The following is a 23,236-nucleotide window of genomic DNA, read 5'->3' as shown; positions in this document are numbered from 1 at the left end:
TATATTGCCAGATGTATTTCCACAGTCTACTTAAAGATGCTTAGGACATTTGGAAGTTCAGGCACATAAAATACTTAAGTTGTTTTTACAAACTTTAAGGAAGAAAACAAAGAATCTAGTAATGATTAAATTCTGCTTACATTGCCATGAATGCCCTTCTGACTTTAGTTTTAAACATAAGCTTACACCATACAATTTATCTTCTTTTTTTAGTTATCACTTTTATGGCACAGTGAAATGTTACCCAGTGAAGACATTGGTTAAGAATTCATATACCTGCTTCTCTGAATCAGTCCAATAATATATTATTATTTATGGATCTATAGTTTATTAGCCAGTCCTAAGCCAGTCATCATTTGGACATTTGACATGTTTGGAATTATTCACTATTTTAGGTGAAAGTTATGCACAAAGTACTTTCAAATAGTATGTTTTATTAATAGGAATACCTATTTTTTTTTTGCGGTACGCGGGCCTCTCACTGTTGTGGCCTCTCCCGTTGAGGAGCACAGGTTCTGGAGGCGCAGGCTCAGCAGCCATGGCTCACGGGCCCAGCCGCTCCGCGGCATGTGGGATCTTCCTGGACCGGGGCATGAACCCGTGTCCCCTGCATCGGCAGGCGGACTCCCAACCACTGCGCCACCAGGGAAGCCTGGAATACCTATTTTTATATATGTTATATATACACACAAACACACACATACACGTACACACAAGGGGTAATAGAATTAGAGCTTGTTTTAAAATTCTAATTTAGGTTTCTCCTTTTCTCAGTAACTGGTAATACTTAAGAAGTACATTCAAAGCATAAGTGACAGTAAGGGTTGGTAGAAAGAGTGCTAAGCCCTGAAGTCTGAAAACCTGGGTTCCAGTCCAGGCTTAGCTGTGGACTTACATATCTTAGAGCAAGTCATTTGACCCTTCTGGGCATCATTTTCCTCATCTTAAAACAAGGGAATTGGATTCTAGCTCTATAGTCCCTTTCAACCTTAACATGGCATTTTGTAAACATAACATGCAATTTTACATTATTTGTTTTAGAATTGAATCTATAGAAGCAAAAATAAATAACTGACTTGGCTCCTGCCCCATTTTTTTCTCCTTAGATGATTTTCTCAAGCCGCAGATAAGAACCCATCCTGAAACCACAGTTGCTCTAAGAAGCATGAACGTGACTCTGACATGCACTGCAGTGAGCAGCAGTGATTCACCCATGTCTACTTTGTGGCGCAAAGACAGTGAAATCTTGTATGATGCTGATATTGAGAATTTTGTTCGTTATCAGCAACAAGCTGGAGAAGCTCTGGAATACACTAGTGTCTTACATCTTTTCAATGTAAATTTCACAGATGAAGGAAAATATCAGTGTATTATTACTAATCACTTTGGTTCTAACTATTCTCATAAAGCCAAACTGACTGTGAATGGTAAGAAATTATGCTCCCTGATAGTTTTGTGGTTAGAAGGATTTTTCATGTTTGATTTTTGAATCTTTGACCAAGAAAATTAGGATAAACCTGACATTGCAGGGGGATTCCTTACTGTTTTTGTCTTTAGGGTTATGACAGTATACAGACTGGATTGCTAATTTACCCACTTACTGTCCCTGATCAGTCTTTGACTGAGGGGTAAAGGTGAATTCTGTGGCTCTAGGAGATGGGCTACTTTCACTTTTATTTATGCTTTTGAAAAAAAAAATGTTTTTAATTCTCCATTTTCTTTCCAGAACCATAATTCTGTTCTAAAAACTATGAAATTTATTCCTGACATTGTTCACAGGCCGTCCAATAACTGGGAGTATTGAGAACATTTCTGGGTCCAGTGATCATTATCATTGTCTAAATGTAGTCACACAAAACCATTTTTGAAAATAATGCTCTTTTTCATTGTGGCTGTGAAAGAAAAAAACAGAACAGCTTGATTGATCTATCACCTGTTAGGCTGAATAACTACAACACTTCAGGCTTTGTGCAACCAAAAGATGTACATATGTCTTGATCCTGGGTTGTTTTATGAGATGTTTGAAGGCATAAATTTTTTTTATCATGCAGTTTCCTTGACAGCTTTGTAGATGTTTGTTTGGGAAGCACCATTTAGTCTCTTAAGTAAGGGAGTCATAGTAAATATTAGGTTCTAAAATATATGTTCAAAAAGGTTTGTGGCTTCTGCTTTTTCTGTCCCTATCAAGGAGATCAGGTAGATTTGCCACACATTCTAGAAGAGTTAGTCATCACTGTACTCCATGCCCTGAGGTTCTGGGAGAAAAGATGGCCTCTGAAGTAGTATTTATTGTCAATGCAGGGAGCATGTCTTCTCAAAGAAATGGAGCATTACAACAGTTGGTATTTTGCCTAATAGAGTCTCCCTTGTATGTATGTATGAGTGTATGTATGTGTGTGTGTGTGTGTGTGTGTGTGTGTGTGTGTCTATATATATATATATATATATATATATATATATATATATATATATATTCCCCCCACCCACCCACTTTCTCTTGGTGATCTTTTTTGGAACAGAGATGCCATCTTTTCTGAAAACTCCAATGGATCTAACTATTCGCACTGGTGCCATGGCCAGATTAGAATGTGCTGCAGAGGGGCACCCTGCACCTCAGATTTCCTGGCAGAAAGATGGTGGTACTGACTTCCCTGCGGCTCGAGAGAGACGCATGCATGTCATGCCTGAGGATGATGTCTTCTTCATTGCAAATGTGAAAATAGAAGACATGGGGATCTATAGCTGCATGGCACAGAACATAGCAGGCGGCCTCTCAGCAAATGCTTCATTAATCGTGTTAGGTATGTTTATTGCTCCGTGGGTCCCTGCTTTTGTGGGAGTCTTTTTATTATGGATTGACTCTTGGTCTTAATGGCAAAAAGAATCTATGTTTGAGATTTTAGTTGGGATTCTTATGTCTTTGTTTCCTTGCTCTGCCAATTTATGCAGGATTATGTCAGCCTAGGATATTAGTGGATCAGTAAACTGAAATCTGGGGAAATTCTGAGGGCAGAATTAGAGATTTTTATCCCATGAATTGAATATTCAAATCCCTTTGTCCTGTTATGTTTCCCTCTGTAAGTTTTCTACTTCATGTATATGTTTTTTCTACTATTCAATAGTGAGTTTGCACTTTTATACTGCCTCACATACCTGCTTCACAGAGAACTTGAGACAATGTAACTTTCCCCCCAGTTCATTTTTTTAAAAAAAATTATAAGATGAAAAAAATGATCTGTCTTCTAGTTAGATTTCCTGTTTTCCTTCCAGTGTGCTCCTGTTAATCCTATCCTCTGGTAAAATGTCTTTTCCTCATAGATTTCCCCTGATAAGCCAGTTTGTTTTCTTATGAGAACACTTTTCTTTTCTTTTTAAATTGGGATATAGTTGTTTTACAGTGTTGTGTTAGTTTCTGCTGTACAGCAAAGTGAAGTAGAGTTCCCTGTGCTATACAGCAGGTTCTCATTAGTTATCTGTTTTATACATATTAGTGTATATATGTCAATCCCAGTCTCCCAATTCATCCCACCCCCCACCCTCTTCCCCCTTTGGCGTCCATACATTTGGAAAACACTTTTCTTCATGGGACTCAAATTCAAGGTAAATTCTCTTTTCCTCTAGATGTTAGGGTTTTTAAAAATGTGTTGGTTTGTGTAATTACTTGTGTAATCAGAAAAATAAGTTTATTGTTTAAAAAATTTAAGATATGTAGAAAATTAGAAAAAAAGAGGGAAGGTCACTCAGACACTGTTAAAGATTTTGACATATTCTGGAGTTTTAAAACACTCATCTTGGGACTTCCCTGGTGGTTCAGTGCTGAAGAGTCCGCCTTACAATGCAGGGGATGTGGGTTCAATCCCTGGTCAGGGAACTAAGAGCCCACGTCCCTCAGGGCAACTAAGCCCGCGCACCACAACTACTGAGCTCACGCCTCAACTAGAGAGCCTGCCTGCCGCAAACTACAGAGCCCATGCTCTGGAACCCACGTGCCACAACTATAGAGCCCGCACGCCCTGGAGCCTGTGCACCACAAGTAGAGAAGAGAAAACCCACATGCCACAACTAGAGAGAAGCCCACGCGTGTGCTGCAAGGAAAGATCCCGCATGCCTCAGTGAAGATCCCGCATGCCACAACTAAGACCCGACACAGCCAAAAATAAATTAAATAAATAAATAAATAATAAATCTTTAAAAAATCCCACAAAACTCATCTTGGGACTTCCCTGGCAGACCAGTGGTTAAGACTTGGCCTTCTGGGACTTCCCTGGTGGCGCAGTGGTTAAGAATCCACTTGCCAATGCAGAGAACATGAGTTCGAGCCCTGGTCTGGGAAGATCCCACATGCTGTAGAGCAACTAAGCCCACGTGCCACAACTATTGAGCTTGCACTCTAGAGCCCGTGAGCCACAGCTACTGAAGCCCGTGCACCTAGAGCCCGTGCTCTGCAGCAAGAAGCCACCGCAATGAGAAGCCCACGCACCACAACAAAGAGTAGCCCCTGCTCACTGCAACTAGAGAAAGCCCGCATGCAGCAATGAAGACCCAGTGCAGCCAAAAATAAATAAATAAATTTAAAGAATTTAAAAGATCAATGAAAGAACTACTTATAAACAAAACAAAAGCTTCACCTTCCAATGCAGGGGGTGCAGGTTTGATCCCTGGTTGGGGAGCTAAGATCCCACATGCCTCACGGCCAAAAAACCAAAACATAAAACAGAAGCAATATTGTAACAAACTCAATAAAGACTTTAAAAATGGTCCACATCCAAAAAAAAAAAAATCTAAAAAAGAAAAATAAAACACCCATCCTTATGTGGTTATGTATACCTACTTTTTTCCACTTAATATTTTTTTCTTTTTTTTTTAAAAGAAGATGTTGGGGGTAGGAGTTTATTAATTAATTTATATTTGCTGTGTTGGGTCTTCGTTTCTGTGCGAGGGCTTTCTCTAGCTGTGGCAAGTGGGGGCCACTCTTCATCGCGGTGCGCGGGCCTCTCACTGTCGTGGCCTCTCTCGTTGCGGAGCACAGGCTCCAGATGCGCAGGCTCAGTAGTTGTGGCTCACAGGCCTAGTTGCTCCACGGCATGTGGGATCCTCCCAGACCCGGGCTCGAACCCGTGTCCCCTGCATTGGCAGGCAGATTCTCAACCGCTGCGCCACCAGGGAAGCCCTTTCCACTTAATATTGTATCACAGGGTTACCTTGTCATTAAGTCTTCATGAATATCATGTGGCTGTGGTATAATTTACTTACTCATTTTTCTGCTAGATTTTTAGATTTTCCCCTTTACCTTTAAAAATTACAACTAATTTTGTAATAAGCATTTTTGTATATAGATCTTTGAATTCTTTGCTTAGGATAGCTTGCTCAAGGTGTAATTCCTGAGATGAGATTTAGATTTTTTGAGGCTTTTGCTTTTCTGAAACATTAACTTCTAATCCTCCCATGAGCATATGAAAGTGCTTATTTCATCGTAACCTAATTAGTCTAATTCAATTAGGAATAAAACTGCCTAATATTTTTTAATGCATCTTTCTGTTAGAGACACCCTCATTTATTAGACCTCTGGAGGACAAGACAGTAACCCGAGGTGAAACTGCAGTATTACAGTGCATAGCTGGAGGGAGTCCTGCCCCTCGCCTCAACTGGACCAAAGATGATGGACCACTGCTGGTGACAGAACGGCACTTCTTCGCTGCAGCCAACCAGCTTCTCATCATTGTAGATGCTGGGCTAGAAGATGCTGGGAAATATACCTGCATTATGTCCAACACCCTTGGGACAGAACGTGGTCACATTTACCTAAATGTGATTTCCACCCCCAATTGTGACTCTTCCCAAAGTAGCATTGGGCATGAAGACGATGGGTGGACCACAGTTGGCGTTGTCATCATTGTTGTGGTCTGCTGTGTTGTGGGTACCTCTTTGATCTGGGTCATTGTTATTTACCACATGAGAAGGAAAAATGAAGACTATAGTATCACGAACACAGGTGAGTGGTACCTGGTTGACCCTTGTGGCTTATACCTGAGTCAGGAATGTAGTGTAGGATTTGTTGTTAAATATAAAAAACTAAGGAGCTTTGATAATTTATTTGTGATAGAAGGAAGAGTTTTTCTGTTAAAATGTCCTACTTTCTTGATATAATGGAACCGCTCTAGTGAATAAGCTTAAGAATTTGTAGACAGTCCCCCAAAACTTTGTTCTTTTAAACAGTTGCATGTGCACCTTCTTTCTTTAATACCTAAGGCTCATTTCCATTGTAATTTTCCTTTGGGGAAGAGTGGAGTCGTTATGACAGAGATCAGTCTTTCACACCTGTCCCCACCCTGAAATCCTGTAAGAGAAGAGGTACAGCCAGATAGATTGCTAAAGTGTGTCTGTGGATAAGATTTCAGACTTCAGGTTTTTTTTCTTTTGGTAATACTTTTAAAATGAAGCTTGGGGGAGAATTCTAGTGAGAAATAATTTTCAGAGAAAATTCTAGGAGTTGTTGAGTCCCTAGGTACATAACATTTTCCTGGCCATTAGTACCAAAGTAGAATACATTTGCAAGATAGTGTTCTGAGTTTTGGCTTAAATTGCCTAACTTTATTTGAGAGTTACAGATGTCTCTTTTACAGACGAGCTCAATCTGCCTGCAGACATTCCCAGCTACTTGTCTTCCCAAGGAACACTGTCTGAGCCACAGGAAGGCTACAGCAACTCTGAGGCAGGTAGTCATCAGCAACTTATGCCTCCTGCCAATGGATATTTACACAAAGGCGCTGATGGTAATGACTTTTTATTATCTGTGCTTACAATTTCAGCCTACCCTGTTTAGTTTTTTTTTAAGTGTATAGTTTTCCACAGTAATCTGAAGCAATATTTTAAAGTAAGCTACTCAATGAAAACATTTGCCCCATGCAAAATAGGATGAAAATTGACTAAAGTTTTTTTTTTTGAGTTTTTGAATTTTATTTATATTTTTATGCAGCAGGTTCTTATTAGTCATCAGTTTTATACACATCAGTGTATACATGTCAATCCCAATCTCCCAATTCATCACACCACCACCACCATCCCCCACCGCTTTCCCCCCTTGGTGTCCATACGTTTGTTCTCTACATCTGTCTCAATTTCTGCCCTGAAAACCAGTTCATCTGTACCATTTTTCTAGGTTCCACATATATGCGTTAATATACGATATTTGTTTTTCTATTTCTGACTTACTTCACTCTATATGACAGTCTCTGGATCCATCCACATCTCAACAAATGACCCAATTTCGTTCCTTTTTATGGCCGAGTAATATTCCATTGTATATATGTACCATATCTTCTTTATCCATTCATCTGTCGATGGGCATTTAGGTTGCTTCCATGACCTGACTATTGTAAATAGTGCTGCAGTGAACATAGGGGTGCATGTATCTTTTTGAATTATGGTTTTCTCTGGGTATATGCCCAGTAGTGGGATTGCTGGATCATATGGTAATTCTATTTTTAGTTTTTTAAGGACCTCCATACTGTTCTCCATAGTGGTTGTATCAATTTACATTCCCACCAACAGTGCAAGAGGGTTCCCTTCTCTCCACACCCTCTCCACCATTTGTTGTTTGTAGATTTTCTGATAATGCCCATTCTAACTGGTGTGAGATGATACCTCATTGCAGTTTTGATTTGCATTTCTCTAATAATTAGTGATGTTGAGCAGCTTTTCATGTGCTTCTTGGCCATCTGTATGTCTTCTTTGGAGAAATGTCAATTTAAATCTTCTGCCTATTTTTGGATAGGGTTGTTTTTTTAATATTGAGCTGCATGAGCTGTTTATGTATTTTGGAGATTAATCCTTTGTCCATTGATTCGTTTGCAAATATTTTCTCCCATTCTGAAGGTTGTCTTTTCGTCTTGTTTATGGTTTCCTTTGCTGTGCAACAGCTTTGAAGTTTCATTAGGTCCCATTTGTTTATTTTTGTTTTTATTTCCATTACTCTAGGAGGTGGATCAAAAAAGATCTTGCTGTGATTTATGTCAAAGAGTGTCCTTCCTATATTTTCCTCTAAGAGTTTTATAGTGTCTGGTCTTACATTTAGGTCTCTAATCCATTTTGAGTTTATTTTTGTGTATGGTGTTAGGGAGTGTTCTAATTTCATTCTTTTACATGTAGCTGTCCAGTTTTCCCAGCACCACTTATTGAAGAGACTGTCTTTTCTCCATTATATATCCTTGCCTCCATTGTCATAGATTAGCTGACCATCGGTGCGTGGGTTTATCTCTGGGCTTTCTATCTTGTTCCATTGATCTATATTTCTGTTTTTGTGCCAGTACCATATTGTCTTGATTACTGTAGCTTTGTAGTATAGTCTGAAGTCAGGGAGTCTGATTCCTCCAGCTCTGCTTTTTTCCTTCAAGACTGCTTTGTCTATTCGGGGTCTTTTGTGTCTCCATACAAATTTTACGATTTTTTGTTCTAGTTCTGTAAAAAATGCCATTGGTAATTTGATAGGGATTGCATTGAATCTGTAGATTGCTTTGGGTAGTATAGTCATTTTCACAATTTTGATTCTTCCAATCCAAGAACATGGTATATCTCTCCATCTGTTGGTATCATCTTTAATTTCTTTCATCAGTGTCCTATAGTTTTCTGCATACAGGTCTTCTGTCTCCCTAGGTAGGTTTATTCCTAGGTATTTTATTCTTTTTGTTGCAGTGGTAAATCGGGAGTGTTTCCTTAATTTCTCTTTCAGATTTTTCATCATTAGTGTATAGGAATGCAAGAGATTTCTGTGCGTTAATTTTGTATCCTACAACTTTACCAAATTTATTGATTAGCTCTAGTAGTTTTCTGGTGGCATCTTTAGGTTTCTCTATGTATAGTGTCATGTCATCTGCAAACAGTGACAGTTTTACTTCTTCTTTTCCAATTTGTATTCCTTTTATTTCTTTTTCTTCTCTGATTGCTGTGGCTAGGACTTCCAAAACTATGTTGAATAAGAGTGGTGAGAGTGGACATCCTTCTCTTGTTCCTGATCTTAGAGGAAATGCTTTCAGTTTTTCACCATTGAGAATGATGTTTGCTGTGGGTTTGTCATATATGGCCTTTATTATGTTGAGGTGGGTTCCCTCTATGCCCACTTTCTGGAGGTTTTTTATCATAATGGGTGTTGAATTTTGTCAAAAGCTTTTTTGCATCTATTGAGATGATCATATGGTTTTTATTCTTCAACTTGTTAATATGGTGTATCACATTGATTGATTTGCATATACTGAAGAATCCTTGCATCCCTGGGATAAATCCCACTTGATCATGGTGTATGATCCTTTTAATGTGTTGTTGGATTCTGTTTGCTAGTATTTTGTTGAGGATTTTTGCATCTATATTCATCAGTGATATTGGTCTGTAACTTTCTTTTTTTGTAGTATCTTTGTCTGATTTTGGTATCAGGGTGATGGTAGCCTCATAGAATGAGTTTGGGAGTTTTCCTTCGTCTGCAGTATTTTGGAAGAGTTTGAGAAGGATGGGTGTTAGCTTTTCTCTAAACGTTTGATAGAATTCACCTGTGAAACCATCTGGTCCTGGACTTTTGTTTGTTGGAAGGTTTTAATCACAGTTTCGATTTCATTACTTGTGATTGGTCTGTTCATATTTTCTATTTCTGCCTGGGTCAGTCTTGGAAGGTTATACCTTTCTAATAATTTTTCCATTTCTTCCAGGTTGTCGATTTTATTGGCATAGAGTTGCTTATAGTAGTCTCTTAGGATGCTTTGTGTTTCTGCAGTGTCGTAACTTCTCCTTTTTTGTTTTATTGATTTGAGTCCTCTCCCTGTTTTTCTTGATGTGTCTGGCTAATGGTTTATCAATTTTGTTTATCTTCTCAAAGAACCAGCTTTTAGTGTTATTGATCTTTGCTGTTGTTTTTTTGTTTCTATTTCATTTATTTCTGCTCTGATATTTATGATTTCATTCCTTCTGCTAACTTTGGGTTTTGTTTGTTCTTCTTTCTCTAGTTCCCTTAGGTGTAACATTAGATCGTTGAGATTTTGCTTGTTTCTTGAGGTAGGCTTGTATTGCTGTAAACTTCCCTCTTAGAACTGCTTTTGCTGCATCCCATAGGTTTTGCATCGTCGTGTTTTCATTGTCATTTGTCTCTAGGTATTTTTTGATTTCCTCTTTGATTTCTTCAATGATCTCTTGGTAATTTAGTAACGTATTGTTTAGCCTCCATGTGTTTGTGTTTTTTACGTTTTTTTCCCCTGTAATTGATTTCTAATCTCATAGTGTTGTGATCAGAAAAGATGCTTGATATGATTTCAGTTGTCTTAAATTTACTGAGGCTTGATTTGTGACCCAAGATTCCTTCTAGTATATTTTTCATTTCAGTTATTGTATTGTTCATCTCTGTTTGTTTGTTCTTTAATTCTTCTAGGTCTTTGTTAAACATTTCTTGCATCTTCTCGATCTTTGCCTCCATTCTTTTTCCAGGTCCTGGATCATGTTTACTATCATTATTCTGAATTCTTTTTCTGGAAGGTTGCCTATCTCCACTTCATTTAGTTGTTTTTCTGGGGTTTTATCTTGTTCTTTGATCTGGTCCATAGCCCTCTGCCTTTTCATCTTGTCTATCTTTCTGTGAATGTGGTTTTTCTTCCACAGGCTGCAGGATTGTAGTTGTTCTTGCTTCTGCTGTCTGTCCTCTGGTGGATGAGGCCATCTAAGAGGCTTGTGCAAGTTTTACTGATGGGAGGGACTGGTGGTGGGTAAAGCTGGCTGTTGCTCTGGTGGGCAGAGCTCAGTAAAACTTTAATCCGCTAGAGTGCTGATGGGTGGGGCTGGGTTCCCTCCCTGTTGGTTGTTCGGCCTGAGGCGACCCAACACTGGAACCTGCAGGCTCTTTGGTGGGGCTGATAGCGGACTCTGGGAGGGCTCACGCCAAGGAGTGCTTCCCAGAACTTCTGCTGCCAGTGTCCTTGTCCCTTGGTGAGCCACAGCTGCCCCCCGCCTCTGCAGGAGAACCTCCAACACTAGCAGGTAGCTCTGGTTCAGTCTCCCTGGGGTCAGTGCTCCTTCCCCTGCGTCCTGATACGCACAGTACTTATGTGTGCCCTCCAAGAGTGGAGTCTCTTATTTCCCCCAGTCCTGTCAGAGTCCTGCAGTCAAATCCCTCTAGCCCTCGAAGTCTGTTTCTCTAGGAATTCCTCCTCCCGTTGCTGGACCCCCAGTTTCAGAAGCCTGACCTGGGGCTCAGAACCTTCACTCCAGTGGTGGACTTCAGTGGTATAAGTGTTCTCCAATTTGTGAGTCACCTACCCAGCCTTATGGGATTTGATTTTATTGTGATTGCACCCCTCCTACTGTCTCATTGTGGCTTCTCCTTTGTCTTTGGATGTCGGGTATCTTTTTTGGTGAGTTCCAGTGTCTTCCTGTCGATGATTGTTCAACAGTTAGTTGTGATTCTGGTGTTCTCGCAAGAGGGAGTGAGAGCACGTCCTTATACTCTGCCATCTTGGTTCAGGCTCTAAAGTCTTTTAACAGAGGAGAAAATCTTCTGACAGAAAGGAGTAAAACACATCCTTAAACAAGGGATTGGAGAACACAGCAGAGGCTCCCAAACCAAAGTATTGTCGTAGGAAGGAGATGCTCTAGAAACTTTCTTCAGGTGTCTTTTATCCTTTTCAGGCATGAGCACCCTTCAGACCATATCCCAGGGAGGTTGTATCTCCTGCTGACAGGTAGACATTCACTAAGGTTTAAAGGGCATTGATGATTCTCATCTTATATTGGAGAACATCAGAGAGATATAAAATAGTTAAGTGAACCTGACTTCTCAACACTACTTTTCCCGACTCCACTCTTCCCATAGGGAGTGACAGAACACAGGGAAGTGAATTAAAGGGTAGAATTCGGTTTGACTCCCAGTTCCTCTTTCCAGCCTTGTGGTCACCAACAAGTTACCTAAAAGCTGAGCTTTAATCTCCTCATTTTAAAAATAAAGAAACAATATTTTATAAAGCATTTCTCTCATGATTCTTAAATATTCTTTCCACAAATCTGTGTAGTACTTCAAGTAGTATACACATGGAAGCTCTATTCCATTATTTTGGCTTTCCATGGAAAGGAGGGTATTTCTAGCTTTTTTTTTTTTTTTTTTTCTTTTTGGCTATACTGTGTGGCTTGTGAGACCTTCCCTGGCCAGGATGGCCTCTAGGCGCGCAGGCTTCATTAGTTGTGGTATGCGGGCTCAGTAGTTGTGGCACATGAGCTCTAGAGCGCAGGCTCAGTAGTTGTGGCACACGGGCTTAGTTGCTCCGCAGCATGTGGGATCTTCCCAGACCAGGGCTCGAACCCGTGTCCCCTGCATTGGCAGGCAGATTCTTAACCACTGTGCCACCAGGGAAGTCCCCCTCTAGCTTTTTAAAGAATACTTAAAAGCCTCTACTTTTTGAAATTTGTAGGAAATAACACTGCTTTCTGGGTTAAACTTAATTACTTCCTGTTCTTTTCCAGTTCTAACATTCTGTTGCTTGAACATGAATAAGTAAGTCTCTATTTCTCACTTTCCTCTTTTTTTATCATTCAAAGCACTTAATTGTCCAGGGAGCTCATTATTAAACTTTTACTTCTGCCAAACACACACTTGTCAGGCAGGACTCTTCACCGTCAGAGGCTTTCTCTTGGGGTCCTTTTAGCAATTAGTGTTGCTTAACCTCTTGACTTAACAAAAGTTATGTGGGCTTTTGTGAAATAAAGTCATCAAAACCCCTTGTTCTCTGCTTTAGTTTGCTTAAGCCAAACACGTGTCTTGTAGCACAGTGCCAGCCTTATCTTGGCTCCCTTGATTTGCGCATGACCTTATCCAGGCTTGTCAAAGATGGCTTAATGTACTACTCAAGAGCATGGGTGCTAGAGCCAGAGGGCCTGAGTTTAAATTGCAGCTCTTCACTCAGGCAGTATGTCTTTGGGCCTTACCTGACCTCTCTGTGTTGTAGTTACTCTGTCTGTAAAATAGGGATAATAATAATACTTACCTCTTAGGGATGTTATAAGGATTAAATTAGTTAGTTCACAGAAAGACCTTGAAACTTCATCTGGTTTATAATGCAAGTTTTGAACAAATGCAGATGTGATGACAACTGTTAGAGAAAACTAATAGCTGGCAAAACTGATTCCTTAACTGAAGGATGTTTGGATTCTTTCCCGTGTTGTCATTAGGTGGCACTGGCACCCGGGTTATCTGCTCAGATTGTTATGACAATGCTAACATCTACTCCCGGACCCGAGAATACTGTCCATACACCTATATTGCTGAAGAGGATGTTCTAGATCAGACACTGTCCAGCCTTATGGTCCAGATGCCCAAAGAGACTTATTTGGCACATCTTCCCCAAGATGCCACCACCCTGGAGAGCCTGGTATCAGCAGCAGATAGAGAGATGTCTGCCTTTCCCACCAACCATGAGAGGATAAATGAGAAGAAACTTTCCTCCACACAGAAGAACAGTGGTAAAGGGCACAGTGTTGTTTGTTATTTTGGTTTGTTTTCACTTTCACCTACTTGAGTTTTCCTTCTGTCATATAGGTAGCACTCTCATTTGACAGAAGCAAACAAGTTGGTATAATGGAGTAATTAGCTACTATTAATTGACATAAACTAGAGCCAAAGATTTTTAGAGATTAGATTTAGAAAGAAGTCTGGATCTGTAGGATGAAAACAGCTTTTGTGGGAGTAACAAGATCTTACTTCTAAAGATTCAGAAGCCATGTAGAAAAAGTTTCTATAAAGACGTTTCATACAGGCACTACTTTTTTCTTCCATGTTTATTTAAATAATGGAGACTTGAAATGCTAAGGATATAATGATTTGGGCATAATTTGATGAAGATTTTCACTGAGAAGATTTAAAAATGTTTTATTTGGTTGCTGTTCTATCAGGTAAATGTTGAATGTCAGTATCACTTGGCAGGTATTTGCTTTCATCTGTGAAGTATTACAGTCAGGGCCATAACTGGGAAAGCAGTTTGGGGATAGTAGCCCAGGAAAAGAAACACATGTTATATTGTGCCGACGAGGCATTTGAAACAACCCAGTCAATAAAGCAAAGCAAAACAAAACAAAACTCTTTCTAGACCATGAAGGGCACTACTGAGCATGTCTTCCTGTCCATCCAGGCTTTTTATCCACTGTCACCCTCCTGTCCGCCTGAAATGAAAGAGCACTGGAAATAGGGTGGGGCTTTGCACCGCAGGTTTACAGTGGAAGACATTGTATAGTGGTGCTTCCAGGGATGGTTCTGGCTGGAGTGAATGAAATGACATGGACTTTTACGATGTGCTCTGTTGTTCTTAGTTAAGAGACCACCTCTAAAGTTTTCTAAAGAGGGTACAGGTCAGAAAAATATCCTGTTATTGAAGTTAGTCTCTTGTCTTTAAAATTCTGTGTCCATGAAAGAAAGGCACAAACACTAAATCCATTTCCCCATGTCCTAGAAGAGATATACACGCACAGAATAACTTTAAGTAGAACTAAAAATGCAGTATCTTTCCCCAACTTTAGGGATGTCTTAATTGTTAATCTGGTCTGTAAGTGAGGAAATCAGCAAATGAGAGTGCTTCGGTGCATTGCTTGTTCCTTAGCTAGGATGCTCTAGCTCCTTGCTACTCAAAGTGTGGTCTGTCAGCATCAGCATTACCTAGGAGCTTGTTAGAAATGCAGAGCATGGGTCCCACCCCAGACCTAGTGAACCAGAGTCTATATTTTAACACAGTCTCCAGGTTATTTGTATGAATATTAAAGCTTGAGAAACCCTGCTCTAGCTTACTTTGCACATGGGTTTTATTTTTATTTCTGAGTGTTTGTTTCTAGAATGTTTGGCTAGCTTTTTCCAAAATACATCCCCATGAAGTTAGTATAACTTTCAGTAAATGTTCTCTGGGGAAAGAGCCCACCACTGCAGTAAATAATAATGAGAAATGCATATTTTTGAAGCCAAAGTATAGATAACTTGATTTAAAATACCAGCTTTTGGTTATTATTTTGTTGTTAGAGTTATTGGCTTGCTAGAAGCTGGAGGGGAATGGTTGTTTATTTTTAAAATGATTTTTTAAAATAAATGTATTTATTGTATGTATTTTATTTTTGGCTGCGTTGGGTCTTTGTTGCTGCTCTCAGGCTTTCTCTAGTTGCGGCGAGCAGGGGCCACTCTTTGTTGTGTTGTGCCGGCTTCTCATTGCGGTGGCTTCTCTCGTTGCAGAGCACGGGCTCTAGGTATGCGGGCTTCGGTAGTTGTGGCACGTGGGCTCTAGAGTGCAGGCTCCGTAGTTGTGGCGCGTGGGCTTAGTTGCTCCGTGGCATGTGGGATCTTCCTGGGCCAGGGCTCAAACCCATGTCCCCTCATTGGCAGGCAGATTCTTAACCACTGCGCCACCAGGGAAGCCCAAAATGATTTTTTTTAAGATAAGCATTTAATTGTTATTTAAAGATACAATGACTGCACTGAATCAATAATTTTTACTTATGTATTGTGCAACTTTCATTACTATATGGATACTAATTCTCTTTTAGTCTGCTTCCATGTGTCTAAAGAGTTTTAAGTTTTATAGCAGTAGAAACACCAGTAATAGGTGAAAGCAGATGGCACAGCATGGTTTCAGTAATTAATTGGTAAAGTTGTTGAGTAGAAGTGTTTGAAAGACCATGGTTTCAGTTTTTGTTTTGTTTTCTTTTTTTTGTTTTTGCTAAGAAAATGGCAAGTATACATTTTATCTTAACGTCCTTATTCAGGAATACTGGGTTATTTCTTATTATTTCTTTGAAGACTTGGGTAGAAGAAAATTAAGTTTTAGAAAATTAATTTTATACTTCCATTCACCACTGATAATTATTACTGTCTCTCGTTCTCAGAACCCTTGCAGCGGCCTCTGTGGAACATAAGCAAAGAACCAGGTATGCCTCATCCTCCTTTATCGCAGCAGTCAGTCTTTGAGTCACCACAACTCCATCAAAACGAGGGCCTGGCAGAGAGTGATCCAGACTGTTCCACTTCCCCCATGCCCTGTCACAGGTTACACGACCACACTTTTGATTTTAGTAGGACTCGGAACATTCAAGATGGCAGTGAGGGCACATGAAACTCACTCCAGAATGAAATCTGGGCAGACTCAAATTAGTTGATTTTGTATTTACTACCTCAGAGTTCGGAAGAAACCCCAAAGTCAGCATTTGCTTTGCTCTTTGTCTACAATTACATCTGACCACATCAAGGGGGCCCAGACATTTGTTTGGGCTTATACTTGACGAAGAAAGGGTAATGGCTGACAGAAATGGGTACATCTAATAGAAAATGTGCAACACAGGTGGAGGAAGATAGAGGACAGAGTGCTGTCTTATGGTTCTACTGGGATGTGCCCAGGTGCTCATTGCCTGTTAGGGAGAGTCTCATTGCTGCTTAACACCCTGGATTGTCTCAACCTACCGAATGATCCTGAGTAAACAACGCTGTTCTATTTTGCCTTCCAAGGAACAAAAATAACTTTGGAGCCCCCCGGGAAGTGTGCCTGGGATTCTGCAGTGGTTTTAATCCTATAGTTGAGAGTGGGGCTTTGATATTCAAGGTCTTCGACAAGAATCCCAGACTTGACCAACTATTACTAGGTCAAGCGTTTTGTATTCTTGTGAATCTCTCTCTTTCTCTCTCTCTCTTTTTTTTTTTTTATGGTCCCTGTCGCCCAGGGATCTCACTGTATATATATGTGCATTTATAAATAATTTTCGTATTCATTGGTCATATGTGTTGCAATGTAAATATTTTTGATATGCCAAAATTATATATAATATTCAGTTATAATATTGACAGCTGCTTCTCAGACCACAGATTTTGTACAACTTGGTTTAGTGAATCCAAAGACTTTGTTTAAAGTTTTAAATACGTATTTGTTAAGAAGTATAAGTATAGAAGCAGGGTACCTAGTAATTGCGTACACACAAACACCATCTTGGTGTAATTAACCACTTTCTTTATGCCTAAAGATTTGTACAGCTAATCATTTGTCATCTGTTTACAAGTGCCAGGTAATACAATCTTTCAAGCATAAAAAGGCTTTTTCAAACGACTAGCAGTCTTGTCATTGTCATATGCGCATAGATAAAGGAAAACTTGTTTGGGGAATATCTTCCTTCAGCAAAGTACTTAGTTGATGAGGAAACCAAAGATTGCTTTTTTTTCTGTGTGTGTGTGTTTGTTTTTTAAAATAATATCTCTTCTACCAATGCACAGTATGTCTTAAGAAGGGAAGACTGCTTTTGGGAGTAGAAGAACGTGCAGAAATTCTTATACTGTAAAGCTTTAGAGTGGTCCTTGTTTTGTACAAGTGATTTTTTTTTTTTTTTTGCGGTACACGGGCCTCTCAACTGTTGTGTCCTCTCCCGCTGCGGAGCACAGGCTCCAGATGCGCAGGCTCAGCAGCCATGGCCCACGGGCCCAGCCGCTTTGCGGCATGTGGGACCTTCCCAGACCGGGGCACGAACCCGTGTCCCCTGCATTAGCAGGCGGACTCTCAACCACTGCGCCATCAGGGAAGCCCTGTACAAGTGATTATTTAAGCCAAAAAGTTTTCTTGAATTTCTGATAGCAAAAAATTTTATGTAAACAAAAGACTTAGTGCTCTAATAAAGTGTAATGGACTAAAGCTCTTCTTTCTTTCTGCTTTCAGAAAAAAAAGAAAGGCTGTTGGATTCTATCCTCTAAATTTAGTGAGGACTAGTTACATACTAGATGACTTCAACCACTTAAATGAAAATAATCTATTTCTAAGTCATTGTGCATTTCAAGGATTTTAAACTCACATAATTTCTCAGCTCTTTGCCAGGAAGTTTAGCTGAATTTCATACTGTTTTTCAATCCTAAATTTTTCTCCCATAGGCAGCAGCACTTTTCTAGCTGTTTTATGCCATCATGCATTTGTCTTTTTCCTTTTTAAATTGTCAGCCTCTCTTCATTTTCACTTTGAACTCCTTAAGTATCACTATTTTCTTCTCCTTTCAATTTCTGATCCATCTTCTTACTTTACTAGGTTGTAGTATAATTTGTACTGGACTGACTTAGAATCACGAAACCTGATTTAGTTCCTAGCTCTGCTGCTTACTAGTTGTGTAATCAAGGGCAAGTCCCTTTACATCTCAGCCTGACTTTGTCATTTATGAAATGAGGGCATTTTACTAGATGCTTTAAAGCCCTTTCCAGCTGTAACATTCTGTGAATCTGTGATCCCTCCTGGAATCAAGGAGGATTATCTACTCTAATAAAAAGCTGCTTTCATGAAATATTTTTTAGAGTAGAACGGGAGTGATGCTGCTTACTCTGACTTGAGCCAGATTTATTTCCTCTCTAGCAGGAGTAATGCTATAAGAAATCCTCATAAAGAGAAGAAATATTGAGCTTCTAAAACAGTGTCAGTAAACATAAAGAATCTTGAGTAGATTGAGAACCACCCATTGCCCTCCAGAACACCAGGTCTGAATGCTAGTATTACAATACACCAGAGTATCAGAATCAGTTGAGAGGTGTGCCACAACTAATTTGTAACTAGTTTGTGACTCACCTTTCTAATGTATTCAAGGTCATCTCTCTAATTATAGTACTCTGACATTCTGATGGACTTTATTTAGTGAAAAAAGTGGAGTTAGAACAAGGCTGCAAGTGAGCATCAGCTGTTACATGTGAGAGGACAAAAACCAGGCTGCAAACCAGTGCTCTAGAAAACTTAAAATACATGATTGCTGCCTCTGCTTTAGCAGTGGTCTTTCTACTGCCAGTGGTGTCACGCTGGTCTCCCGAATAGCCAGGTTCTCTGTCAACTCGAATGGTTGAGATGTCCTCCCAGGTATTGCTAGCTTTCCTAAATAACTAAAAAACTTGCCTGAAAAACTAGTCAGGAATTTGTTTAAATGTGAATAGCCTATCCCTGGTCTTAAAAAATAGTAAATTTCATAAATTCTAATCTTAGGAGTTGGAATTCCTGAAATTTTTCAGTATTGCATATGTAGAGCATATAGCAAATGCTCTACTATAAACTGGATTAGTGGCTCATCTGTGTTTCTTCCCATCAGTGTGATGTCTACCTGCCACCAGTTTAATCAAAAATGTTGCAAAAGCAAGGCAAACTAAAATGCAGAGAGAAATATTGTCCCTATTACGACTTCATATCAGTAGGGATACATAAATTCTCTTAATTTGTTTGTGCCCCTCTTAGACTGATTCTGTAAGTATACCTGGAAGAAGAAGTAACATTGTGCTTGTACTCCAAGTCTTCCTGCCACAGAGTCTATGCCTGACCCGTTGGCTGCCTGTCACTCAGTAGCCTCTCAAGTGCTTTCCCTAGATGTAAGTTAATCTGTAGGATAGGAAATACCAGAAACCCAGCCCAGTGTGCCATTCCCTCTAATGTGCCCTCTTAGAATGCTTTAAATGTGTATTTTCTCTGTAAGGTAACTTTCATGTTTAAAAACAGTTGCCTTCACATTGCCCATTGGCAGGTTGTAAAAGAAACATTAAGATGTTAAGCAGCTTAGACTCTATTATCCATTTTCCTAAGAAAAGGGAGAGATGATAAAAGTCTTTAGTTACTTAAAGGGTTGTCATATGAAACAAAGATTAGATTCACTCTTTTTATTCCAGCGGACAGGGGTCATATCAGTGGGGAAGAAGTTACAGGGAGATGTAGTACACACGTGCCAATAATTCTATATCAGCTAACACTCTAACAATTAGATTTGTCTGACAATTGGAATAATCAGCCTTTCATGGAAAAAGTATATACAGAAGCTAAATAATCATCTGTTAATAGCATTGAAGAAATTTCTGCATTGAAATCAAATATGGGCAAGATGACTTTTAGCTCTCTTTCAGTTTTATCATTGGAAATCTTCAGAAGCAAGACAGGCTTAAAACTTTGTCTTTCAGAATTCTTTATATACAGTAAGTGTGGAACACTTAAAAAGATTTTTTTTTTTAAACTAAAAGATTATGTTCTTTGATTGACAAAAGGAGCCAGTTTTGTGTTAATGGCTGAAAACATGAAACTCTGGGCTTATTCTTCTGAGAAAATCTATAAGGTTCCTAACCCAAATGGTATGACCATAGTAAAAACTTTTAAAGCCTATAATGTATTATAACCTTCCCTTTTACTCTTTAATTTTTATTCCTGTTTCTTTGTATCAGTGGGACTCCATTTGGAATGGGGTTGGAATTGTGATGTTCAAGTTTATACCCAGTATTTTACCCGCGTGTGTTATGGCATCTTCTTATCATTTTAATATCCACAGAAATGCCAAATGGGTAATGGAGTATCCGAGGTAAACTGGCTGTCATTTTATGCTACAGCCTCCATTTCTTACTTTGCTTCTTGATGCAGATTACTGAAGTAATTGTGAAACAGTTGGACCTTAGAAAGTTGAGCTAAGATTTTTAGGCAACCTGTAAGTAATGATTCATTTTTCTCTTACATGGTCTCTTTCCCAGTTCACTGTGGCAGATGTTTTTCCCTCTTCTAATTTAAAACATTTTTGTTTGGAGTACAATCTAAGCCAACATCAGTTAGCCTTAATTTTCTTCCTTCCTTCCCCACTTCCTCCTCATTTGTTGACAAAAATAACATGTTCTGAATTGGGATATGTTATAAGCTTCTCTTAAAACAACACCTGAAAGCCCACAAATCATCTGGAGGTTTTGTGGGTAGTAAGGGGTAGGGGTGTGTGTGTGTGCGTGCATGCGTGGGTGAGGAGTAATATTTGGACCTGCTCCTTCAAGGTTCTGTGTTTGAGTGTTTCTTAGCAATCCTAATAATCTCCACCAATAGGTGGGGTGAAGGTGAATAAAAAGCTTGATTTGAGCCTGTTTTCAAATGTAAGGAGTAGACTGATCTTTTGTCAACTCTGTCTTTAAAGAGAAATTGATCATCGGGGGCTCAAGTGCTCTTGGAATATCTTTTGGCTACTTAAAGTGGCCACTTGATCCATTGAGAGACTACTTCTACCCTCTACTTTCCCCCTGTTCTCCCTTTTACCCCTATCAGAGGATGTCAGTCTGAGCAGCCCTGGTACTAGATGTACCTAAAGAGAGTTATAAGCCAAGTTGTTGTGTTCAGTGTGGCCATTTCCTAGTGTCTATTTATATTTTCTCACACATGAGAATGTATATTTTATAAAGCATGTGTTTGTCTACTTGTTTGTCTACTGTAATATGTCTTCAATAAAGCTAAAATACATTATGATTTTCTGGTCTTCTCTTGCCTAAAGGACAGGAATGAAATGGTTCATTTTTAAGTTTGTGATCCTTTTGAGAGGGTCTCCAAATAGCTGTGCAAGTTAAAATGGGAAAGAGTTGCCCTTCTCTAGTTCCTGGCGTGTTTAAGAGTCACACACACAGCCTCGAGCCTGCCACTGGTGCACCCTGCACTGTGAGCTGCTCCAGGCAGGCACTGTGCACTCTCTTCTTTCTCCTTCATGCTACCCACCAGGGTGCTGTACACTTGGCAGGATGAAAACAAACACACCTAACGGTTTGTTAGAAAACAAGAGTGCTTTCTGCACTGAGAAGAATTTGAAGGCAGTGTTTCTAATCTGGTAAATCTTTAAGAAGATATTTGAAGAATGTCAGTATTCTGGTCAGCTTCCTCACTGTACCATGTTAGGGGCTATTTCCTTTGAGTCTGTCAGCTCTCTGAAGGCTGAGCTGACAATACTGATCCCATCATCACCTGTGCTGCACTTTATTCTTTATGAGGCACATCCCACAGACATTATTTTATTCGACTCTCACAGCACTCTTCAGATGTAGATTGGGCAGAGGATTTTAATCTCCACTTTTTGTAGTTAACAAAAGTGGCTCAGTTAGATTATCACCTACACAATGTCAAAAAGCTTTTAAAGCCCGAATTTGAATGCAGAATTTCTGACTCATATTCAGGATTTTTCCCACTGTGATACCTTCCAGTTCTGAACAGAGTATTATGTCTCCAGTCTTTATAAACATTGGAATAAAAGCCTCTGGACATTGATCACTTTCAATATGGTGAAAGTCTGGACTGGAATGTATACTGGAAATTGATTTTTACTTTATTCCTGACTATCATTTTCTTACTAGGTGGAATGAAGAAAAATGCCATGGTTTTATCATATTTTTTGTTTTGAAATTAGATGTACTAGGGCCCAAGTAGTAGAGTCCTGCTGAGTTATGAAAGATATTTATTCACACTCAGCTATTTAGAAGATTGTAACCTAGTGCTGAAGTTATCTGTGCTGCAGGGCCAGTTGCCATGGACCATTACTTTTGTAAAATATAATAAGAATGAATTTCTAGAAAAATAAAGGACACAAAATAAAAGTTAAAGTTTTTATTATAGATTTAACATATAAAAGTATTCAGTCAAACTGCTGTTAAAGTTTCTAAGTGCTTATTCTGTGCTTTGTCATGGACTAGTAGCAAAGAGTTGGCAGATAGGCAAGATCTGCAGACCACTTTTGGAGTAGCACTGCTGCAACCATGTAGTAACACAGTTATGTGTCATGATGGGGGTTGGTCTTGCTCATTTCTGGAGGTTCCCTTTAAACTTGCTGGTTTGCAGTGGTTGAAACGGAGAACTAGGCTTCTGTCTAGAGTCTTCCCTGACTAGAAGTAACAATTACAACACCTTTCAGCTCAGCTACCTCCCCCTGGTCTAAAGCTCCTCACTTGTGTGGTAGAGTCCTTTGTAGATGCTGCTTGTGTTCCAGTCCTGTTATCTTTCTTGCCAGTGCTTTCAGGACGGGCTGCCTGTGACTTTTGTTATAGGGGAAATTCTGTCACGAGATAGGCTAAGGAAAGCAGAAGTACAGGGGTGGTCATACTGGGAAGGAGATGGTCTGATGCTCTGGGGGTCTGATGTGGACGTGTGTAATCAAGGCTCTGTTGGCGATGTTCCATCTGCCACCTCTGCTGCTTTCTTCAGCCAATCAAGAAATCTTGAAATCTCTAGGACCAAGTTTGGTCACTTTGTTTATTTAGTTCACAGGCCATCATCAAGGCCAGTTGCCAGAGCTCTTTAACAAAAAGAGACAAGTAGGAAGCATTAATCACAATTATTGCTAGGAACAAATAATGCAAAATTAGCAAATACATTCTGCCTACCCCTTCCAGGTATTGTTAAGCACTTTACATACTCAGCACTTTATCTTCACAACAGTGGTTTGAGGGAGGTAGTCTTATTCCCATTTTACAGATGTT

The 23,236-nt window shown here is 39.6% G+C and overlaps 1 protein-coding gene across 6 annotated transcripts in view; it reads left to right on the top strand.

Annotated features, from left to right (window-relative positions):
* Nucleotides 1-21,245, top strand: part of LRIG2 (leucine rich repeats and immunoglobulin like domains 2) — a 66,392-nt gene extending 45,147 nt beyond the window's left edge. For 5 of the 6 annotated variants that reach the window (XM_004325918.4, XM_033861709.2, XM_073809462.1 and 2 more), the window contains 6 exons: nucleotides 1,107-1,427; nucleotides 2,520-2,801; nucleotides 5,543-5,992; nucleotides 6,624-6,773; nucleotides 13,192-13,482; nucleotides 15,880-21,245. In XM_004325918.4, coding sequence (XP_004325966.2) covers nucleotides 1,107-1,427; nucleotides 2,520-2,801; nucleotides 5,543-5,992; nucleotides 6,624-6,773; nucleotides 13,192-13,482; nucleotides 15,880-16,106 — 1,721 coding nt within the window. In that variant the 3' untranslated portion in view covers nucleotides 16,107-21,245. The remainder of the gene's footprint in view (nucleotides 1-1,106; nucleotides 1,428-2,519; nucleotides 2,802-5,542; nucleotides 5,993-6,623; nucleotides 6,774-13,191; nucleotides 13,483-15,879) is intronic. The other variant, XM_033861707.2, reaches the window with a different exon arrangement.
* Nucleotides 21,246-23,236: the final 1,991 nt, after the last annotated feature.

This window comes from Tursiops truncatus, chromosome 1 (assembly GCF_011762595.2).
Source record: "Tursiops truncatus isolate mTurTru1 chromosome 1, mTurTru1.mat.Y, whole genome shotgun sequence".
NCBI lineage: Eukaryota > Metazoa > Chordata > Mammalia > Artiodactyla > Delphinidae > Tursiops > Tursiops truncatus.
This window is presented reverse-complemented; position numbering and strand designations above follow the sequence as displayed.